At 47.4% G+C, this 21,467-nt stretch overlaps 1 protein-coding gene across 3 annotated transcripts; it reads left to right on the top strand.

The window, feature by feature from the left end:
• On the top strand, positions 1–20,842 carry TATDN2 (TatD DNase domain containing 2). Of its 3 annotated transcripts, none has more exons than XR_451985.2 (8): positions 1–702; positions 837–1,229; positions 5,967–6,461; positions 12,431–13,300; positions 15,828–15,955; positions 17,176–17,359; positions 17,560–17,656; positions 17,777–17,877. XR_451985.2 is itself a non-coding variant. In XM_007192568.3 (8 exons), exons 2-7 carry the CDS (start codon positions 843–845, stop codon positions 17,915–17,917), a joined length of 2,205 nt encoding a protein of 734 aa, XP_007192630.2. In that variant the 5' UTR covers positions 2–584; positions 837–842; the 3' UTR covers positions 17,918–17,950; positions 18,112–20,842. The 3 variants fall into 3 exon arrangements, 2 of the variants coding, with proteins under 2 accessions (XP_007192630.2, XP_007192629.2); XM_007192568.3 differs by lacking the exon at positions 17,560–17,656 and adding an exon at positions 18,112–20,842 and having other exon boundaries at positions 2–584; positions 17,777–17,950; XM_007192567.2 differs by lacking the exon at positions 17,560–17,656 and adding an exon at positions 18,112–20,842 and having other exon boundaries at positions 2–702; positions 17,777–17,950.
• Positions 20,843–21,467: the final 625 nt, after the last annotated feature.

Genomic DNA, 21,467 nt, shown 5'->3' with positions numbered 1-21,467 from the left:
CGCTCATTCCGGTAGGCGGGCGTAGCGGAGGCCGGTGTGGTCGGAACCCGGGCGGAGGCAGGGCCGGCGCCGCAGGACTGAGGCGGACGGCAAGCGGGCGGCCAGGGCAGGGCGTCAGGCCGGTGCAGGCTGCGGGGCCGACGTCCGGGCCGCGGGAGCAGGGACGGAAGTTGGGGCGGGGCGGACCCGGGGGTGTTCTGAGGAGGCGGACTGGGGCGCCACCGGCTTCTGAGGGGCGGCTCGCCCCCTTCCGGCCCGGGGCTGGTCGGCGGGGCCGCGGGGGCAGGGCGGGCTGCGTGCCGGGTCTGGCCCTGCTCTGCGGCCCGCGCTCGGCGTTCCGGGCCTCCGGGCCGTGCGCCCGCCCAGGGGCTGCGGGTCTGGCCTCCAGGTGTGGACCTAACAGCGCCCTGTAGCCTTCTGAAGCGCTGACATCTGCGAAGGGCTTTGTATTGTAAACTCAATCAGAGCGCGTCGTAGTCCCGGAAGCGCTTTGACATCCCCGAAGTAGCGCTGTGCAAACTGAAGCGCTTGGTAATCGCGGAAGCACGTTGTGGGCTCGGAAACCAAATCGAACGAAGCCTTTGGTAAATCCTGGGACCTTCTGGACTTCCCCGAAGCGCTTTGGAATCGCAGACATTCGAAGCGCTTTGACATCTCTGAAACCTTGAGCACTGTGATGGGCAGTGGAAAGAAGGGGGAAAGGTCAGTGAAGCCAGCCCCTGGCTCTCACCTACTGGCCTGCCCTCCCTCGGGGAGTCCCGGGATAGCGGGAGGCTGAGGAGGGGCAGCTATAGCAGGAGTGGTGGTGGATTCCCGGCTCCCTCTTCACCTTGCAGGTGCCCATGGCGTCGGAGAGGCGCAAGGTCAAGTACCACTGGAGCAGCCCTTCGGAGCGGAGTTCCCGCAAGCGCAGCTGCCTCCGGGAGCCCAGTGATGTGGCCCCCTCCAGCTGGCCAGCTCACAGCTCTGTGTCGCGTTCAGGAGGGGCCAGCAGCCCCAAGCGCATGAAAACCCAGAAGGAGCATGGTGTGTCCTGGGGCTCATCCCGCCGCAGAAGTTCCTCCTCCTCCTCCCATTCCTCTGGCCCAGGTGTGGGTGGGGCCGCCTCCAAAGGAGGCCTGATTCAGAGCTCAGGAGAGTTCCTTTCGTCAGGGGGATCCCCTCGGTGCCCTGCCAGACCTTCTCTAGAAGAAATGGCTTCTCTCGAGGAGGAAGCCTGCAGCCTTAAGGTAAGTGGCCCCAACGCCTTGCAAACGGTGAAGCCCTTTCCACTTGGCTTGAGATGTTGGAGATAGGAATTTTGGTGAAAGGATACTAAAAAAAAAAGACCAGGTCTCTTAAGATCCCTGGAATCTCCCCAGGGGAGAGCAAACTGGAAGACGTCAGAGGATAGCCTGAAGGTCGGTGGAGAGGTAGTTGGCAAACTTGGCAGCATTTTGGAACTACTTTAAAATCCTTGCGCCTTCCTGCCACCCTGATGAGGTTATGCTGGGGTGTGGGCGGAGCTGCCAGGTGTATATAAATATTCCTCAGGTGCTTGTAACCCACAGTCAGTCAGGATGGAGGCTCGCTGCGCCGGGAGGTAGATGGCGTACCCTGGAGACACAGATGTATGTTATTTCGGTTGTAAATTTAGGGAATTGTGCCCTGTACTTAGAAGCACAGAACCAAGAAAAAGAATTTGGTTCTTGGTGTGGCTTTTCACCAAGGTTAGGGTTTCCAGCACGTTGGGGTTTTGCGTGGTGGGGTAGGGTTTATTTTGGAGGTTCAGCGTTTAGTTCCCCAGTGGGAACACACAGGAGGATTTCATAATACTGGGGGGCAGACTGAGGAGTGCTTCATGGAGGAGGTGCAGTTCATCCACTCATTTGTTTTATGTTAACTCTTATTTTTTAATTTTTTAAAATAAATATTTATTTGTTTATTTTTGGCTGCGTTGGGTCTTCCTTGCTGTGCGCCGGCTTTCTCTAGTTGCGGGAGGCGGGGCTACTCTTGGTTGTGGTGCACGTGCTTCTCATTGTGGTGGCTTCTCTTGTGGAGCTCGGGGCTCTAGGTGCGCAGGCTCAGTAGTTGTGGTGCATGGGCTTAGTTGCTCTCCGGCATGTGGGCTCTTCCCAGACCAGGGATTGAACCCGTCTCCCTTGCACTGGCAGACGGATTCTTAACCACTGCGCCACCAGGGAAGCCCAATTTTATGTTAACTTTTTTTTTTAAAAAAAGATTAAGTTTACTCAGCATGTGCGAGTATGTCTGTGTGTATGTATGTGTGACAGAGTTGATCGTGAGTTTGGAAAGGTTCAGTCTCTTGCAGTCAGTCTGCTGCTTCCAGGTTAGAGAGAGGAAAGGAGCCCTAGTTTATGTTACTGGCTACTGTGTGAGCGTCATCCACCTCTTTAATCAGGTCTTGAACAAATATTTACCTAGGGCCTGGTTTGTGCCAGGCAGTGTTTCTAGTTGCCTGGGACTTGCTTTCTAGGTTTTGGAGGTCTGGGCCTTCAGAGGTGGGGAGGAGTTGTGTGTGTGAAGGAACGGAGGAAAAGTCTTACTTGGGTGAGATGGGCTGCCCCTAGATAAAGTTATCATTAAAAAACCCAAACGCAGCTGGAAGGAAAGTGGTTTGTCCTTAAGCCTTTGCTCAGTGGTTTCTTACGTGGAACTGAGAAGTGAGGCTGTGTTTAGCTCTGTATTCTCGCCGGCAGGCTGTTGTTTTTAGGCGAAGTGCTCCAGGTGTTTTCAGTGTGGCTCTCACAGAACTCTTGTGGGCACACTGATTTTTTAAAAAAATTTAATGGTGAGCTGAAAAGCTTTGTCTTTGACATAAGAATACTGAATATGACTCAAATGTAAATCAGGTAAATATGAGGCTAATTTGATCTTGTCATTAATTCTTGCTGCAGCTTCAGTGGTTTTGGGTACAGGGTAAAACTGTCAGTTGATTAAAGGTAATGGCAATAACAAGATGAGGAGGCAAGGAGGAATCTAGCTTAGGGTTTCAGGTGTGCTGCATCCTCCACTGTCCTGTGGGGCTGGAACTGGAGAGTTGAGGGTGTGGCCTGTCTGCGGGGTGGTCTAATCCAATCATAGACACACTTTTCTCTCATTTAGGCCTAAAGGGCCTTGTTTTGCCACAGTTTAATGGTTAACCTTGGAGCGATGAGTAGTCTGGTCCTGTCTCGGAAGTCGGGTTTTGCTGATGCCTTGCTCTCAGTCATAAGCGCTTGAGTGAGGATTGTGTGCCGCACATTCTGTTGGATGGTGGAGCCATGAGGTGGCTTGTAAGGAGCATCCAGTCCGGAGGGAGTGCTGCAGAAGTCACAAGACTGCCTCACCAGGTGGTTTGGTGCAACAGAGATTCCGGAATGGAGGCTGGGGAGCTAGGTAGGGGGCAGCTTGCTGTACGGTGTTATGAGCCAAGGGAATTCGGATTTTATTCCAAGCCATTAGCGAGCTCTATACAGGGCGAAGGCAGATTTGCACTTTTGGAAGATCTCTCGTGTTGGATAGAATAGGAGGATGTTGATGGGGTCGATCCCAGTTGTCCTACTCTAGTACTGCTAAGGGCTCTCCTTAGAGAGTGTTTGTTAGTTTGAAAACAAGATACAGTACTTTACTCATATTTAAAAAAAAAAAACTAATTAATTAATTAAACATCCTTATTGGAGTATAATTGCTTTACAGTGTTGTGTTAGTTCCTGGTGTATAACAAAGTGAATCAGCTATACGTATACAAATATCCCCATGTCACCTCCCTCTTGCTTCTCCCTCTCACCCTCCCTATACTTATCTTGATGAATTTGAAAATGCTTCTCTGACGTTCCCCTCTCTCTGCACCTCTTCCCCTCTTTTTCTGCAGTCATTTGCACACTTGTTTATCTAATAAGTCCAAAGTCCTGTCAGCAAGCACTGCTGAAGGGCATGCACAGAAACGGCTTGTTCTCCCCTTGGGTCCTCCTAAGGTCCCCTCACCACTCGCCTACCTTCTACCCACTCATCCACCTGCTCTTCTGCATTTGCTCTGTAGACATTGAGGGGTACACACTTACCTTCATGTGTCCCCCTCAACACAGAAGTCTCTGTGCCAGGTTATGGAATATTCTGAGGGGAAGATGTTTGTCGTAGTTCATTCTGGCTGCTGTAACAAAATGCCTCAGACTGAGTAGCTTATAAACCACAGAACTTTATTTCTTATAATTCTAAAGGCTGGAAGTCTGAGATCAGGGTGCCAGCTTGGTCAGCGAGGACTCTCTTCTGGGTCACAGTCTTCTCTTTGTGTCCTCACATGGCAGGAGGGGGCAAGGAAGCTGTCTTGGGGCCCCTTGACTAGGGCACTAATCCCATCAATAAGGGCTCCACTTTGATGATCTAATCACTTCCCAAAGGACACACCTAATACCGTCACCTTGGGTGTCAGATTTCAACATATGAGTTTTGTGGGGAACACTTTCAGACCATAGCTAGACTGGGCATTTTGGAATCACTAGAGATTCCTGCTGGCCAGCCTCTCCTTGTTTGTGCCTTATTACCTCCAGGATAATTGCGAGGTTTTCTCAGATTCTAATGCTAGCTGATGATCTTGTTTGACTTTATAGAGAAGGTTAAATGTGTCTATCATGAGCATCTTCACCTACCTTAATTTTAGTTTTTAGTATGACATATCCAAATTTCTAATTCAATTTAGAGAAGGAAGAGTGGAAGGGAAAATTTAAGCTTTATGATGTGCTAGAGCTTGTCAAATATGAGTCTCAATATTTGACCTCTAGATGCTCACATAATCCTGAGTCTTGTGAGCTGGGCCTTGTTATCTTTTTTTTTTTTTTTGAGAAGTAAAATCATGGTTATGCTAAACCCTTGAGATTTTAATCTTTTTTGTTTGTTTTTTATAGAAGTATAGTTGATGGCAGTGTTACCTTTACGTATTAGTTAACAAATACTTAGATATCAGTCAACACATATTTGAGCACCTGCTATGTGTAGGCCCTGGGAAGATGAGACTCAGAAAAGTTGAATGACTTGACCAAGGCCACACAGCTTGTACGGGGCAGAGCTGTGGTATAATCTCAGATGAGTCTGACTTCAAAGCTAGTGTTCTTTCTGCTGCTGCCCTCTGTGAGCATGTGTTCCTCCTGACCCAGTGTTAGGTGTGAGGGGTGGGGAGATGGAGAGGGCAGGATCCTTCCCTTGAGGAGCCCTCTGCAGGGTCACGCAGCCCAGACACGAGAGAGCATTGTGCGTCTTGGCTCTTGAGGGATGAAGCTTTCATGGGTGGTCCTGTGTCCTGCATCTTCACTCAGCGGGTGTCCAGTGCTTGGGTGGAAGGCTGTGCTGGGGCTGGAGGTGCAGAGAATAGGGCAGTTCATCACAGTGCAGTGTGTGGAGTGTTGTAGCAGGGATATTTGAAGTACGAGGGGTCAGAGGACTGAGTGACTAACCATCGGGAAAGTCCTCACAGAAGAGGTGTCATTTGAGTTCTGTTGATGGCCAAGGCAGAAGAAAGGGCATTTCAGGCAACAGGAACAACGTATGTCCAAAAAGTGTCAGGAAATGCTGGTCTGACGCTTGGGCACTGCTTGTTCCTGGGACCCTCCTTTCCCCCTTCTCCAGCGTTTTCCTCATTCCCAGAACACCTGGGTGTGTGGAGAAAGGCGGGAGGTGATGCTGGAAGGAAGGTTGGGGGCCAGCCTGGGGAGGAGGGCTTCCGGGGTCACACTCAGGAGTCTGGGATGTATCCTGCAGGCAGATGCAGAGCCGATGAAGGGTTTTAAGCAGAGGTGTGACGTTGCCAGATTGTAGAACTCCTTGTGGCACCTGTAGAGAAAGGATGGGGGGAGGGAGCAGGCCGGGAGCCCCTGAAATTGTTAACAGTGGCTGACAGTGCTGAGGGCTGGCATGACATCTCCACTGATGTCTCATTTGCCAAGTGCTTCACATAGGAAATCACCTTTCATAATGTGTCATTTTCCTTCCAGGTTGATTCCAAAGATAGTTCTCGTAACCCCATGGATTCTGAATTTGCAGCTGAAGCTGACGTTCAGAATGACGTAATTGAGGAACCAAACAAGGTCCAGAAAAGGCAGAGGGATAGACTTCGAGACCAAGGCTCTACCATGATCTACCTAAAGGCCATCCAGGGCATCCTGGGAAAGTCGATGCCAAAAAGGAAGGGAGAGGCTGCCATGAAGGCAAAACCCAACACGGCAGAGCGTGCCAGCCGCGGAGAGGGGCCAGCCAGGAGTGTCACCATATGTGCTCCTCAGAAAGAGAAAACGTCTGCCCCAGAGGTCAGAGCGGAGGAGGAGAAGGCTGTGCCGGAGAAGAGCGGCTTCTGGGACAGGAGAGTGGTGATAGACCCTCAGGAGAAACCCAGCGAGGAGCCTCTGGGTGGCCGAAGGACAGTCATTGACAAGCGCTGTCCAGTCCTGGAGTTTTTGGATGACTCTGACTCGCATGTAAACGGCCAGAAAGTGAGTCAAGCTCATGCCAAGCATGGGGTTTTGAGTTCTGTTAAATGTATTTGGTCTTTTTAGTTTGTTCCTGAGTGTTACTCATTCAACACTGTACTTGACTTACCCAGGGCTGCAGGGAGCAAATTGTTGGTTCTCTTCTAACATAGCTTTCAGAGTTATTAAGAAACCTCAATTCAGTGCTGTTTTTGTGTTAGGATTTATATGTTTGTTAAGACATAGATTTTCCTGTGTAACAAATGCCAAAATAACAGTGGCTTAAAGAAAACAGAAGTTTGCTTTAAGGAGGATGGCTCCACAGTGTGGGGGACTGGGGTGTCTTCTGCTCGATTCTCTGCTGCCCTTCAGCAATTTCCATCTTGCGGTCTGAGCTACTGTGACCTGGCTCAGCACATTACATTGACATTCCAGCCGGGAGGAACAGGAGAAGAACATAGTACATTCCCTCCCTTTTAAGAGTTTGGCTCAGAAGCGGTCCCCATTGTATCTGCTCATATCTGTTGACAAGAATCTAGAAACCTGGCCAACACCTGCAAGAGAGTCTGGAAGATTCCAGACTAATTTCCATCTGGGAAGCTTTACATTCAGATAAGCTTTTATTGCTGTAGAGGAAGGAGAGAGTGATAATGAATGATATTGGAGGGAAACTAACGGTTTTTAACACTGCTTATAATTTTGAGGAAAAAAACACTCCTCTGTTGTACGCATCTCCGCCCATCCTTCACTACCGCTGCTTGGAGGTAGCCCCTTTCGTCTCTTTTAACTCTCGCTTCTAGTACTTACCTCCATATTTCTAAGTAATTTTTCATTGTTTATTTTTTGAAAATGTAGACATCTGTGGACTTCCTACTCAGGAGATGAGAATTTAGTTTCTCTACACTTCGACAGCACCCACGCCCATAAATGTATCCTCTCTCCCTTCCTGCAGCTCCCTGTATCATAATACCATTTTTAGCCAAATCTATTTGATTTATTATCACCATATTCATAGCTGAGTTACTTAGTATACTTTGATTACATTTCCTTTCTTAGAAAAGTTGATTTTCCTTGGAGTTCATCTTAGCTTGTTTTTTCCTTTAGTTTTCTCTGTTCCTGTGACTATGACTGTTTCACCTCCAAATTGCTAGTACCGTAAAATTCTTCTCAATGTTGTCAAAATAAGTAATCTGTTCCCCGCCTTTTTTTTTTTTCCGAGGTTTAGCCCTTTTAATTGTTTCCTTAAGATTCCTTTTTTCCTCTGTCTCTTTTCATCTCTGCTTTCTTTATGAATAATTAAGGAGAGTGTATATAATGATAATATATACTCTTAAAATTTTTGACATACTTAATGTCTAAGAACACTGGCTTAGTCTTTTGAGTATTCCTTTCTTAGAACATCCTGTTCTTGTTTTGAGGTTAAATACCTTCTCTTGTTTCTCTGAGAATATGATTAAAGGTTTGTTTTGAAGTTTTCTTTCTGCACTGCTGAGTTTCCTTCTGATTTTTTTTTTTCCTAAATATTTTGGTTTCCGTCTTTTGTGATAGGGCTTTCCTCAGATGTTTTGGGTATCTGTTCATATTTTAAAAATGAAGCATTAAAAAGCCGATTGGAAGTTCTCAGTGCCTGGAAGGGCTTATTAACTGCTGCCTTGAACATAGGTGATAACCTGTGGACTCCCAGTTGGATCTGTAGCTTTTTCCTCAGAGGCTGCTGGGGTCCCTGGGACAAATCTTCCAGTGCTCTGCCCAGGAGCACACCTCTGGCTGCTAGTGTTTTAGGGGTCAGATTGAGGGAGGTGCCTGGGTTCTCACTGTCCAACACATGATGGTCTCTCACCCTCAGCTATGTGTCTGTTGTCCCTGATTACTCCACAGTCTCCATGGTTTAAGTTTTCCAAGTGTGAACCTTATCTTTTGCTGGGTGGGGAAGGGGCAGACCCATCTGTACAGGATGGGAGCAGGGATCTGGGGATCTAACTTCACAAATTCTCTTATTTTCATCTCCAGCTTCACCTTCATTTTGGGAGGTCTGGTACCTCCAATTCCTTAGTCTTCTGGGGTCCTGTAGTGTGATTCAGCATGTTTCTGGGTTTTTCTCATTGCGGGCTTAGGTTTTGGCCATATGCGATCTGCTTATCCAGTAACTGTTCATCTGTCTGCTTTCTAGCATCAAATTTTTATTTAATGTGCTTTGCTGTTTATTCTATATGCTTTCTCTTTGTAGGTTTATGCTTTTTCAAGTCCATTTCCTGTAATTTTAAGAGTTTTTGGGCGGGGAGGACAAAACCCACATGTGCTGTATTTAATTGGAAATCCCAAGAACAGTAGGTTTTGTAAACTGCTTTTCCCACCAAATATATAATGTCTGTGTTTCCTGTCTAACATAGATCATTGTTTGGCTGCCTGGAATTCCATGGTATGGATGAACTTTCCAAACTTATATACCCAAACTCCTATTTGTCAAACTGGACATTTAGATTATCTGTTGGGTATCTATTTGGGGCAGCATGATATGGTAGGTCAACAGATGAGTGTTGGGATCAGACAGTTTGGGTTCAAATCCTGGCTCTGCCCCCCCTAAACTGCAGTCTTGAGAAAGTCACTTTACCTCTTGGAGCCCCAGTTTCTTCCTCTGTATAAAAGGCATGGTTCTTTAAATGTTATCACAGACTAATACAGGGATCAGTAAACTCTGTCTGTAAGGGGCCAGATAGTAAATATTTTAGGCTTTTTGAGCTTTTAAGGCCTCTGTTGCAACTATTAAACTGCACTGTAGTAGCATGAGAGCAGCCATAGATAATATTTAAGTGAATGGGCCTGACTATATTCCAGTAAAACTTTATTTACACCAACAGGCAGTGCATTGGATTTGGCTTGTGGGTCACAATTTGCTGAACCCCGAATTAATACATGAAAATCCTTTGCTCAGTGCCTCGTGTATAGCAGACTCTCAATAAATGTAGCTTTAAATTTTACCATATGGGCTTGAACCTTAGGCAGTCTTGAGTATAGGTAATCTCCGGTTTTCCCAAAAAGGAAATCCAAAAACATTTTCCTGGCCAACTTGACAATCTAAAGCCTTTCAGGGTCTTAGATGACGTCATCATAAGTCTGTTTATCATATATATTTCTAGGTGCATGTGCATTTTTGAAGTCACTTTTTTCCCCACTCTGCCATTTTTCCTCCAGCCTCACATTTCATTAAACAATTTTGTTAAACCTTTTCACATGTTTCTCTGGCATGGTCTTTGTTGTCACTGGAGTTACTTTTTGTGTTATGTAATGTGATTTCCTAAACTTCCCTGATGATAAGAATGAAAGAATCTGACTCAGGATGTCTGAGATGGGACTGGAGAATTGGTATTTTTTAACAGATACTCTCAGATGATAGAGAAGTTTGTGAAGCAGTCAGAGGACATCTCTACCCTTCCATCTGAGTTGGAATTTTAACTGTTATTATTTCTATTTAAACTTCTTATTATGGGATATTTAAAACATTTATGAAAATTACCCACATACCCATCACTCATCTTCAATAAGTATTAACTCACTGCCAGTCTTGTTTTATCTCTGTATCCCTTTTCTCTCCACAAATTATTTTGAAGCAAATCCCACCTACCGTATCATTTCATCCATAAATATTTCAGTGTGTATCTCTAAAATTAGATACAGGATCTTTAGGGAAAAAAACAAGCATAACTACAGTTCTGATCTCTCCCTCTGCCCTCTCTCCCCTCCAATCCTTTTTTTATTTTTGGCCACACCATGCGGGATTTGAGATCTTAGTTCCCTGACCAGGGATCTAACCCATGCCCCCTGCAGTGGAAGCATGGAGTCTTAACCACTGGACCACCAGGGAAGTCCCTCCCCACAATCCTTAATAGCATCAACTATCCAGTCAGTGATTAAATTTCCCTGTCTCGTGATTGTTTCAGTTTTTTTGAAACAGGATGTAAGAGTCATGTGTGTCAATTTCTAAATGTGTTAAGTCTCTTAGTCTCTGTAGATTCCTCCTCCCCTCCCCTCTGCAACCCTGTGTTATTTATTTGTTGTTAAAATAAATAAAAGGTGTCATTTGACTTGCAGAATTTCCTGCAGATGAGATCTTACTGATGGCAATGTAGCACTTTTTGAATCTGTATTGGTCTGCCCGTGGAAATTCTATCCCACCTTGCAAATAGCTGTTCCCATTGCATTCAGTTTGTGTTGTTCAGTTTTTGGAGGTATATTTTTGGGAGCCCAACAGTGTAACCATGTCTAATTATTTTTTAGGTTACTTTTTTAGGAAATATATTTACATTGTTTAAAAATAAAAATGTTTTTAGGGCTTCCCTGGTGGCGCAGTGGTTGAGAATCTGCCTGCTAATGCAGGAGACACGGGTTCGAGCCCTGGTCTGGGAAGATCCCACATGCCACGGAGCAGCTGGGCCCGTGAGCCACAGCTGCTGAGCCTGCGCGTCTGGAGCCTGTGCCCCGCAACGGGAGGGGCCTCGATAGTGAAAGGCCCGCGCACCGCGATGAAGAGCGGTCCCCGCACCGCGATGAAGAGTGGCCCCCACTTGCCGCAACTAGAGAAAGCCCTCGCACGAACCGAAGACCCAGAACAGCCAAAAATAAATAAATAAATAAATAAAATAAATAAATTAAAAAAAAAAAATGTTTTTAGTGAAAAGTAGCTTTCCAGCTGGCCCTGTGTTGCCCTATTCCTTCACCTGGATACCACTTTATACATATCTTAAGTGTTTTTCCAGTGTAATTTTATGCATAACCACTTACCATACTGCTTTTTAAAAAGTTATCTTTAAAAAAAAGTAAAAACAATCTTGAAAAGCTTTGTTAAAAATGATGTCCAACACAGAACTGTGAGGTCATACCTGCAGGAATAATTATTAAGTCTGTTAACTATTTTTGCTTCCCATCTCCCCTCCTTTTTAAAAGAATGAGCTAAGGGAACCTCTTTAAACGTCTCAAATTAGCATGATTGAGATTTGTTTGGGGTCATTTGTCTTTTTCAAATAAAAGAGTACATCTTGTAATAGAAGAGACTTTGTAGGGACTTGAATATAAAACAGACCCCTCAGAAGAGGGAGCATCATTTTGGGGAGAAACCCTTACCTTCCATGTGGGCATTTTTTGTAATTTTAATCAGATTAACTTTTGGTTTTGAAAAAAATGGTGAATTATATATATATATATATTTGTGTGTGTGTGTGTGAATTATATTTTGAAGAACTAGATTGTAAACATGTTAATTATGTGTTAGTGTATGCGATAGACATTTTATTTGTTCACATGTGAACACATCGGGCACTTGGTGCTGGCACCTATGTGTGACTTCTCTAGCATGTGGTCGTGGGTACTCAGCCATCATATGGTGGTTGGCCTCTCCCAGAGGAGCAAGCGGAGAGAACCAGGGGAAATAGCAAGGCTGCTCTGACGTAGCCCTGGAAGCTGCAGTGTCCCTTTTGGTTCCATCAGTTACAATACAAGTTGGCGCAGGTTCAAGGAGAGGGGTCACAAACCCCATCTTACAGTGGAGAGTAGTATCAAAGAATTTGCAAACACGTCTTGAAACTGCTACAACTGTGTGGTTGTGCGTTTTGAATGTGTGAGAGACCTGCTGTTAAGGATGAGATGCTGAGTGCTTCTTTTCTTTAAAACCCCCAACACACTGTGTGTTCTGGAGAGCAGTTTCTCCCAAGAGGGGTCCTCAGAAAGGGAATGTAGGCACAGCTTCCCTTTCAGGGATGGCATATGAGACCATGGGCACAAGTTTATTCCCTGAAGCTGATAGGACTGTTCCTAGTTGTAAGCTGGCTCGCTTTCTGGGAATAATAAGGAAAACAGGTGACAGAGTGAGCAGAGGAGCCAATGCAAAGCCATCATCACGGCCAGAAAAGCAGCCAGGGCTTCTGTCCTGGAGGTGACTGAGCACGGGAGGCTGTCTTCACATAGGAAGAAGGCTAACCTGTTTCTTTTCTTTTCTGCAGCCTAAAGACCGGGAGGTGGTGATGGAGCGCAACTCTTCAGGAAGTGACTGGTCCGACGTGGACGAGATTTCTACAGTCAGATTCTCTCAGGAGGAGCCCGTATCCCTGAAACCCTCAGCGGTTCCAGAGCCTTCTCCCTTCCCCACGGATTACGTCATGTACCCGGCTCACTTGTACAGCAGTCCCTGGTGTGACTATGCCAGCTACTGGACCAGCGGTCCCAAGACCCCCGGCTACCACTCCGTGGGCAGTGGCGGCAGCGACATGGTGCAGGTGGAGAGGAGCGGCCGGGGCTCTTCCCCCCACTCAACGGTGAGCCCCCAGCACAACTCCAGAGAGCGCCAGGCCGCTGAGGAAGGCAGATCCCGGAAGTTGCGTTCATCTCGTTTCTCCAGAAGCTCGGAAGAAGAAGAGGTGAAGGAGAAAAGAACATTCCAGGAGGACGTGCCGCCACGTCCGTGTGGAGGACCCGTATCTAGCTCCCTGCCCAGGAGCCGTCGGGAGCCCAGGTTGGAGGGTTTCATCGACACCCATTGTCACTTGGACATGCTCTATTCCAAGCTGTCGTTCAAAGGGAGCTTCACAAAGTTCAGGAAAATTTACAGCAGCTCCTTCCCTAAGGAGTTTCAGGGCTGCATCTCCGACTTCTGCGATCCTCGCACACTGACAGATGGCCTCTGGGAGGACCTGTTGAAAGAGGATCTGGTGTGGGGGGCCTTTGGCTGTCACCCCCATTTTGCACGTTACTACAACGAGAGTCAAGAAAGAAATCTTCTGCAGGCCTTAAGGCACCCCAAGGCCGTGGCATTCGGGGAGATGGGCTTGGATTACTCTCACAAGTGCACCACGCCTGTCCCAGAGCAGCACAAGGTAATGTCGTCCTTAGTTTGCTGACAAACTATTATTTATTTAGTTCCTCTTTTAGTTGTTGAAACACAAGGGTTGCTCTACTTTTGGAACTAAAGAGTTTAGAGTCTCTAAAAATATGATTGCTCTTAGCCAGACCCTGTAGATGTCATTGATCAAATGCTTCACAAACTATTTCTTACCTTTCAGCTTCATTATGTAAGAGGAGGGGCTTAGGTGCTGAGTGACTTTTACAGCTAATGATACAAATGTCAAAACTTCTGTTCCTTCTTGGGAAGCAACATGTTGTGTTTGTTTAAACAATATATATATATATATTTTTTTTTAATTAATTAATTTATTTATTTATTTTTGGCTGTGTTGGGTCTTTGTTTCTGTGCCAGGGCTTTCTCTAGTTGTGGCGAGCGGGGGCCACTCCTCATCGCGGTGCGTGGACCTCTCACTATCGCGGCCTCTCTTGTTGTGGAGCACAGGCTCCAGATGCGCAGGCTCAGTAATTGTGGCTCACGGGCCCAGCTGCTCTGCGGCATGTGGGATCTTCCCAGACCAGGGCTCGAACCCATGTCCCCTGCATTGGCAGGTGGATTCTCAACCACTGCACCACCAGGGAAGCCCCAAACAATATATTTTTATTCTGATTTTAAAGTTAGTGTGCCCATTTCAGAATATTTGAAAAATACACAAATGTGTAAAGATCATTTCCCATTCCATCAGAGATAGTGACCATTACCGTCATAAGACTTCTCCCTCCCAGCAGGCTGCATTTACTCTTGTGCTTCACCTGGCTTCCCGGGGAGGACAGTTGCTCCAACCCAGGCACAGTTCCTGTCCCCTAACAGTTCTTCCTTCTTAACGTTTTTGAAATTCAGATGTGTTTTGAAATGCATATTTTTAATGTTGCTGTCCCTTGGAGAATTGCAAGGGACAATTGGTGGTCTGTCTTACAAGCACCTGTCATGGAATCAAGGAAATGTGTGTTGTATGCATGTGCTTTTTAAAAAAGAATTTAAGAAAGTTAAAAAGAGAAGGTTACAGATTTGAATGTTTTTTCCACTGTGAAAATGTTCCTGCTTCATTGAACGTGCTTTGAAAAATAGGCTTTTTAACAGCTATGTTATATTCCATCCCAAGGCTATAATAGTTTGAGTACTCAGTAGTTTGAGTATAATAGTTTAAGTACTTGCGTACTCAAGGCTATAATAGTTTGAGTATTCAATAGTTTGAGTATAATAGTATTGAGTACTCAGTACTCAATAGTTGAGTACTCAAGGAAGAATTTTTTAGAAGCAAAAATTAAATGTTGGAATCAGAATCCCTTGCAACCTCTTGCCTCTGGAGGAGGTCAAGGAGGGTTGATGTGTTGGGGAGGGATCCCGCCGGCTGTAGGTACTGGAACTAGCTCGTCTTTAAAGTCCTTGGCAAGCATTCTATGCTGTTGGTTCCCAGGGTCACTTTGCTTTAGTTGAAAACACTGGTTAAAAGTGAGTTATATCAGAACTGGTATTGGCGCAGTGCCACTATTTTGAGAAGAGGCAGTATAAGTGGTGGACTTGAAAATGTCATTCTCAAGTGAATACCACCTGACTCAAATTACCAAAAGCGTCTTCTTATTTGATGTTAAAAATTCAAACACGAATGATATTGCACATTGAAAAAGCTACTCGTGAAAACAAAGTTTAAGATGAGGTAATTTCTTTATAATGAATTAGTATTTTTGTTCTTTTTTTTGTAAACCTGAACTTAGAAAGAATAAGAATAAGGAAAGAAGAAGAGGAAATAATAAGTTCTAGCCCTACTTTTTTCTTTAAAATTATTAGCAACAGGTGTATTTTACTACTAAAGACTTTTAAAGTAGCTAGAGTTTAAAAAAAAAAAAAAAAAGTAGTATATCTGTAGGTATTCACCTAGACGGAGATCTGATTTTGGTTAAGTAAAGAAAGCAAGTTCCAGGAAATATGTATAGTATTTATTCTTTCCACAATTACTTGAGCACCTTCTGAGAGCCAGGCATTGTACAGACGTATACATGGCAACTTTTTGCATAGGAAAAGGTGTGCAAGGTGATGGATTACCTCTTGGGAGTGGGAGTGGAGGCGGGGGCAGTGAAGGGGAGGACACTTAACTTGTAGTGGTGCTCCTGAGCCCAGCCCAGCCCTGCAGCCCCACGTGAGCATTGCCTAGGGGTGGCTGTGTGGACAGCCTGGGTTCAGATTTGCATTGTGGTGCTACAGTTTACCAGCTGCAAGTTACTTGACCTCATTTGGAGCCTCAGTTTCTTTGACTGCATGATGGGCTAACAGCAGTACCCATCTTAGGGTGCTTGTGAAGATTACATGTTATAATACACCTAAATAATAATACTACCTAGTAAGCACTCGGTAAGTGTTAGCTATTATTATGCATTATAGAGTTTAAAAGTAAAGAATTGAAGAAGACAGTGGGGGTTGTGCAGTGGACCGGCTGTTCTGGGGGGTAACAGACATCCAGAGTGGCCCTAACCCACAGGTGTTGCCACTCTGTCTTCTCCCAGGTGTTTGAGAGGCAGCTGCAGCTGGCCGTGTCTCTCAGGAAACCCTTGGTGATCCACTGCCGAGAAGCTGATGACGATCTGCTGAAGATCATGAAAAAATTTGTGCCTCCAGACTATAAGATTCACAGGTGAGAGTCTAGGACTTCAGCGGGCAAATGAAGTGAACATGTCCCTCCGTCTAGGACATTCGTGGGAAAACAAATTCAATGAGGAGAGGATTGATGATGTTACGTCTTTACATAGAATCTTTTCTCAAGATTAACTGTCAGGTTGACCCATGTGAAATTTCTGATATTTGATCATTTTTTAACCTAAAAAACGGCAGCTTCATATGGTTTGAGCTAATACCCTAAATCACTGTGACCCCCATCGCAGGAAGCAGGCTGTAGTGGAGGCTCGGTTCCGAGAACTGAGAGCTGTTGATCTTGGGAGTGGCTGCTGTGGGTCCAGTGACTGAGCACACAGAGAACATTCCAGGGCACCTGAAAAGAAATTTTCTCTCCTACTTTGAATTTGAAAGCCCATCCCTCCCCACTTCCCCCACCCCCAGTTAAAGTCCAGGATGTATTTTCTCTAAATGGTATCTAGGGGTTCTCCAGTTTGGTAAACTCACCAACCTGCCCTGGTATGTCTGTCCTGGGCATGGGCTTGGCTTGGGGGGGCCCCTGGGGAGCAGTGGGAGACAGTCAGCTGGTGACTCTGCAGAGGGCGTGGGGCTGAGGTGGGCGCAGGGTGCCCTGGGAACCAGAGGAGGGGCCCTTAGCTGCGTCTGGCTACAAAGAGGTCAGGAGGTGATGCCCACTGGCACTTTCATGATGGGTAAGATGGGTTAACTGAAAAAACAGGGAGTCTAGAACCCAAGCCAGGTGGTGCCAGGTGGCTGAAGGGGTGAGGCTGTTAGGCCTCTAGACCACTGCCTTCCAGGCGCCCAGGCAGAGAGAGTGACGCCTCTGAGTGGAGCCACCACCAGAGGTGAGATGAGGCCCAGTCACTCGGCCCTTCTGGGCTAATGTGTACTGTACTAAGAACGTGAACAGACACCAGGTTAAGAGAAGAATATTCACCTGTAGGCCACTCCCCAGTATTTTTATTGTTTGTTTCCTTCTGGTGCATTTGATTACATGGACGTAGTGTTTACCTACTCTAGTTGTGATCCAGATGGGCTGCCGTTTTTAATTCTGCTCCTGACTGTGTTGACTGTGAGTCCTTCCCTTGGATGCAGTCTTTCCACTTCTGAGAATTTACCCACCGAAAATAACTTAAAAGAGGTGAAATGTCCAGAGGGAGTTGGGGGCTTCTGCAGAGGGGATTATGAGAGAGCCCTGATCTGGAATTCTCCTCCTCGCAGGCATTGCTTCACCGGCAGCTACCCAGTCATTGAACCCCTGTTGAAGTACTTTCCCAACATGTCCGTGGGCTTCACGGCGGTCCTGACCTACTCCTCTGCCTGGGAGGCCCGGGAATCTCTGAAACAGATCCCGCTGGAGAGGATCATCGTGGAAACTGATGCTCCCTATTTCCTGCCTCGACAGGTAAGGGTGTCTTCAAGCTGAGTTGAGGCACTGAGGAGAGAGGGTGGGAGGTGTGCAGTCCCCCTTGCAAGGCTGGCAGGACCAGAGCCACAGTACCTTTCCAGGTCCCACCCTTGGCTGTGTAGATGTCTCCTCTCTGTTGCTTTGCAGAACCAAAGTCTAGGGGGCTGAGAAGCTGAAGGGTAACCACTCTCTTCCAGGCAGTGCAAAGCCCTACCCTGTAGAGGGTAGTCCAAGGAAGCGTGGGACCCTGCTCACCCAGAGCCCCCCTGACTGGGACTCTCCCTGCACCTGCAGGTAAAGGGGTCTCTACACAGCTCCAAAGAGGCCCTGCTGGGGAAGGGCCGGGGAGGGAGTTGTGCGTGACAGCTCTGCACAGAAGGCACAACGATATCCTGAATGCTTGGTGTCTTCCAGGTTCCCAAGAGCCTTTGCCAGTACGCCCACCCAGGCCTGGCCTTGCACACGGTTCGAGAGATTGCCAGGGTCAAAGACCTGCCGCTCGCCCGCACCTTGGCCACCCTGCGTGAGAACACCTGCCGCCTCTACAGTCTTTAAGCAGAGGGTGCCGTCAGGAGTCTCCCAGAAAAGGTGATAAAAATCACATTACATAGTTTTTAAAAACCAGGACAAAAATGACTGGCTATAGTTTTTAAATGTAGAGCATGTAGACATAGGGTGAGCAATGAACCTGGTCTGTCTTGAGTGAACTCAAGTTTAACCTTCGTCCTTTTCTCTTCCCCGCCCTCCAGGATGACCAGTGGCCTGGCAGGAGAAAGGCCGTGTGAGCTCTGCCTGTGTGTCCCTGCTCGAGGATGTTTGAGAGCCTGCTGGGATGGAGGAAACCCGGACAGGACGTTTCCTGAGACCTCGTCGGAGGCTTCCGCTTCAGGCTGGTTGGGGGTGGGGCCGGCGTGCGGGGGGCTGGTGAGGGGCTCGGGCTGGCCTCCCGGCTGCAGTGCTCCAGGGCAGCCCGGGAAGAAGAGGAGGCTGATGTGAGGGTGCAGCGAGCTTGCCCGCCCAGTGCCTGTCTCCGCAGCTTGTGGTGCGAGCAGTCTGTGAATAAAGTCACACTGCTCCTCAGCGAAGTGCACGTAGGCGTGTAGCTTGGTTCCTGGTTCTCCACTGTCAACACGAACCCCCGGTGGGAGATCTCCTCTAGGGGACATTTGCCAGAGACCTGTGTTAGAGGCTGATGCTCCTGCGGCCAGAGAAGGCAGCCCCTCCCTTCCCCGGGTGACTCTTCAGTCTGGCTCTCACTGTTGCTGCGTCAGCTCCGAGTTGGCACTGGCGGAAGGACCTTGGCTGCTGGTCTCACTGGTTCCACTGCCATCAATATGGAGGGGCCAAAGGGGCGCTCACGGTCCAGGGCAAGTCCTGGCCGAGGAACATCTGGACAGACTGGGGGACTTGAGGAGGAGGAAACCTGCTTGAGGAAGACGACCCTGAGGAAGGTGATCCCACTTACCGAGGCCCCCAGGGCTGCAGCTCAGTTGTGTTAAACTGACAGGGTCCAGTCTGCAGCAGATGCTGTCTGCTAGTCTGCCGTCAGGGGGTCCCATCTGCCCTGTGCTCCACTTTGCCCCCTTCTCCTGGAGCACTGGACCAGAAATACTCCTTCTGTTTCATCTCATGTGACAGCCCCTTGTGTGCCCCATCCAGGTCGAGAGGTAAACCAATTTAATTTTCCAAAGCTCTGCTGGCGCTGCCCAGCCCTGTTCTATTGCCTATGCAGAACAAGAGGCCTGGTGTCCATGGATCTCCCGTTCCCCGTCTTGGGGCTCTCCCTTGCCTTGACCTCTGCTGCGTCCTTTCTCCGTGGTGAAAGTGAGAGCCCCTTCTTGGACTTTGAACAACCAGGTCATCTCAAGTTCTGAGCTGTGCTCTGCTCCCTGCTGGTGCCTTGTAAAGGTGTGTTCATTACAGGCCCTGGAAGGTTATGACGGTCAAGGGTTAAGTGTGAGGATGTTCTGCGTTTGGGACAAAAGGATCCTTTATTCCAGTCTTTCTCAGTGCGACAGGCCACCCTGAGTCCCTTGTCTGTTTCTTGGAGGCCAGTAGCTGAAATCGTAAGATCCATCGCTTATGCTGGATGCCTCTAGGTGTTTGTGGAAGGTGATTTTGAACCTTGTAACCTGCAAGCGAATGGACTTTGCATTTCATATGTGGTATTTCCCTCTTGCCCCAGTACCCAAGTTGCTGGCCTGGGAAGTAGGCCTTAATTCACTGTCGGCCTTCCATGGATCAGCTGTGCGTCATCTGTGCCGCAGATTTGGCAAATCCGGGGCCTTGTTCTCCTGCTTGGAAGATTTGGAGGACTAAGTATTTCACAGCGCTTTGTTGTCACCCAATGAACTGTCCCTTATCCATCTCCTTCACAACAAGGCCTGTACATCACAACTGCCTCCGAGGGAAACCAGCCGGGCCTGTGTTCAAGGACTAAGAGTGATAACTCAGTGGATGTCTCTGAGCCATTGCAGTCTCCCTGCCAAAGTAAAGCACAAGGTGCTATATACTTTTATCTCCAGGATTTAGGATTATCATTTCTGTTACTCAGTGAAACATTACCTGTGTGGGAGTGAAAGCTTGTTGGCATTGTTTTTGATTGGTTTTGGATGGCTGACTTGATTGTTTTTGCTGTGTTGCTGGAATGCCTCTGTATCTCTGCCCCCTCGCTCCCTTTGACCATCTCTTTCTGAAAATAAAGTGATGGATCTTCAGCCAACTCCCATGGTCTCCATGTTCGTTTATACTTCTCAGAGTGTTAACGATGGTTTAGTTGCTGACTAGCTTTGTAACCTAAGAATCCAAAGGTCTGGAGACATTCACAAATATACCTGTGCCTCAGCAAAATTCAACTGGAAAGGGCTTCCCTGGTGGCACAGTGGTTAAGAATCCGCCTGCCAATGCAGGAGACACGGGTTTGAACCCTGGTCTGGGAAGATCCCACATGCTGCGGAGCAGCTAAGCCCGTGCGCCACAACTACTGAAGCCTTTGCTCTAGAGCCTGCAAGCCACAACTACTGAGCCTGTGTGCCACAACTACTGAAGCCCACACGCCTAAAGCCCGTGCTCTGCAACAAGAGAAGCCACCGCATTGAGAAACCTGTGCACCACAACAAAGAGTAGCCCCCGCTCGCCGCAACTAGAGAAAGCCTGCGCGCAGCAACGAAGACCCAATGCAGCCAAAAATAAATAAATTAATTAATTAAAAAAAAAAGATTTGCTAAAAAAAAAAAAAATTCAACTGAAAAGGGCTTCCCTGGTGGCGCAGTGGTTGAGAATCCGCCTGCCAATGCAGGGGACACGGGTTCAAGCCCTGGTCTGGGAAGATCCCACATGCCGCAGAGCAGCTAAGCCCGTGAGCCACAACTACTGAGCCTGCGCGTCTGGAGCCTGTGCTCCGCAACAAGAGAGGCCGCGACAGTGAAAGGCCTGCGCACCGCGATGAAGAGTGGCCCCCACTTGCCGCAACTAGAGAAAGCCCTCGCACAGAAACGAAGACCCAGCACAGCCAAAAATAAATAAATAAATAAAATTAAAAAAAAAAAAAAAAAAAATTCAACTGAAAAGAAGAATCCCTGGTAACTTCTTAAAAGTTCTGCTGCCTTTGAGCATTAACTCTCATTTTACTGCCTGGAAACACCCAGGTACACTGCTGCTTCTTAGCTGTGAAAAATACATAGACACCTTCTTTGTTCCAGAGCAACGCAGTAGGAGGAGGAAAAATTGAGTACACGAGGGTGTTGTTGATGACTCGGTTGTACTGTGGGCTTTGGACTGTGAACTCTGATGCCGCTGGGTGAACTTTGGAGGAAATTCTGTTTCACTGCTTGCAGTCAGTCTTCCAGTTTTGTCCTAAGGTATCCTTGAACACAAGTAAGTGCTCAAGCCCAAAGTAAACCCGTCAAAAGGGAGGCTCTGTTGCAAGAATGGTAAGGAAATTTGGAATCTGTTGATGCCTCATCTCAGATGCACCGTCATTGGTGTGCGTATTTCCAGCACATTCCTCACTGTCTCAGCTCTGTCCCAGCTGGACATATGGCAGCTGTGTCCACTGGACAGTGATAGTCTCTTTGTGGCTGGAAATCTGCTCTTGGCCTTTCTG

Source organism: Balaenoptera acutorostrata, chromosome 10 (genome assembly GCF_949987535.1).
Source record: "Balaenoptera acutorostrata chromosome 10, mBalAcu1.1, whole genome shotgun sequence".
In the NCBI taxonomy this organism is placed as follows: domain Eukaryota; kingdom Metazoa; phylum Chordata; class Mammalia; order Artiodactyla; family Balaenopteridae; genus Balaenoptera; species Balaenoptera acutorostrata.
The sequence above is the reverse complement of the archived record's forward strand: the minus strand, read 5'-3'. Positions and strand labels throughout refer to the sequence as shown.

What these genes read in the sequence shown, in the direction of transcription:
- TATDN2 (XM_007192568.3), top strand. Translation starts at nt 843, where the DNA reads ATGGCGTCGGAGAGGCGCAAGGTCAAGTACCACTGGAGCAGCCCTTCG. An exon ending in CTGTCCCAGAGCAGCACAAG is followed by an intron (nt 13,301 to 15,827) that starts GTAATGTCGTCC and finishes GTCTTCTCCCAG; the next exon opens with GTGTTTGAGAGGCAGCTGCA. An exon ending in CCTATTTCCTGCCTCGACAG is followed by an intron (nt 17,360 to 17,776) that starts GTAAGGGTGTCT and finishes GGTGTCTTCCAG; the next exon opens with GTTCCCAAGAGCCTTTGCCA.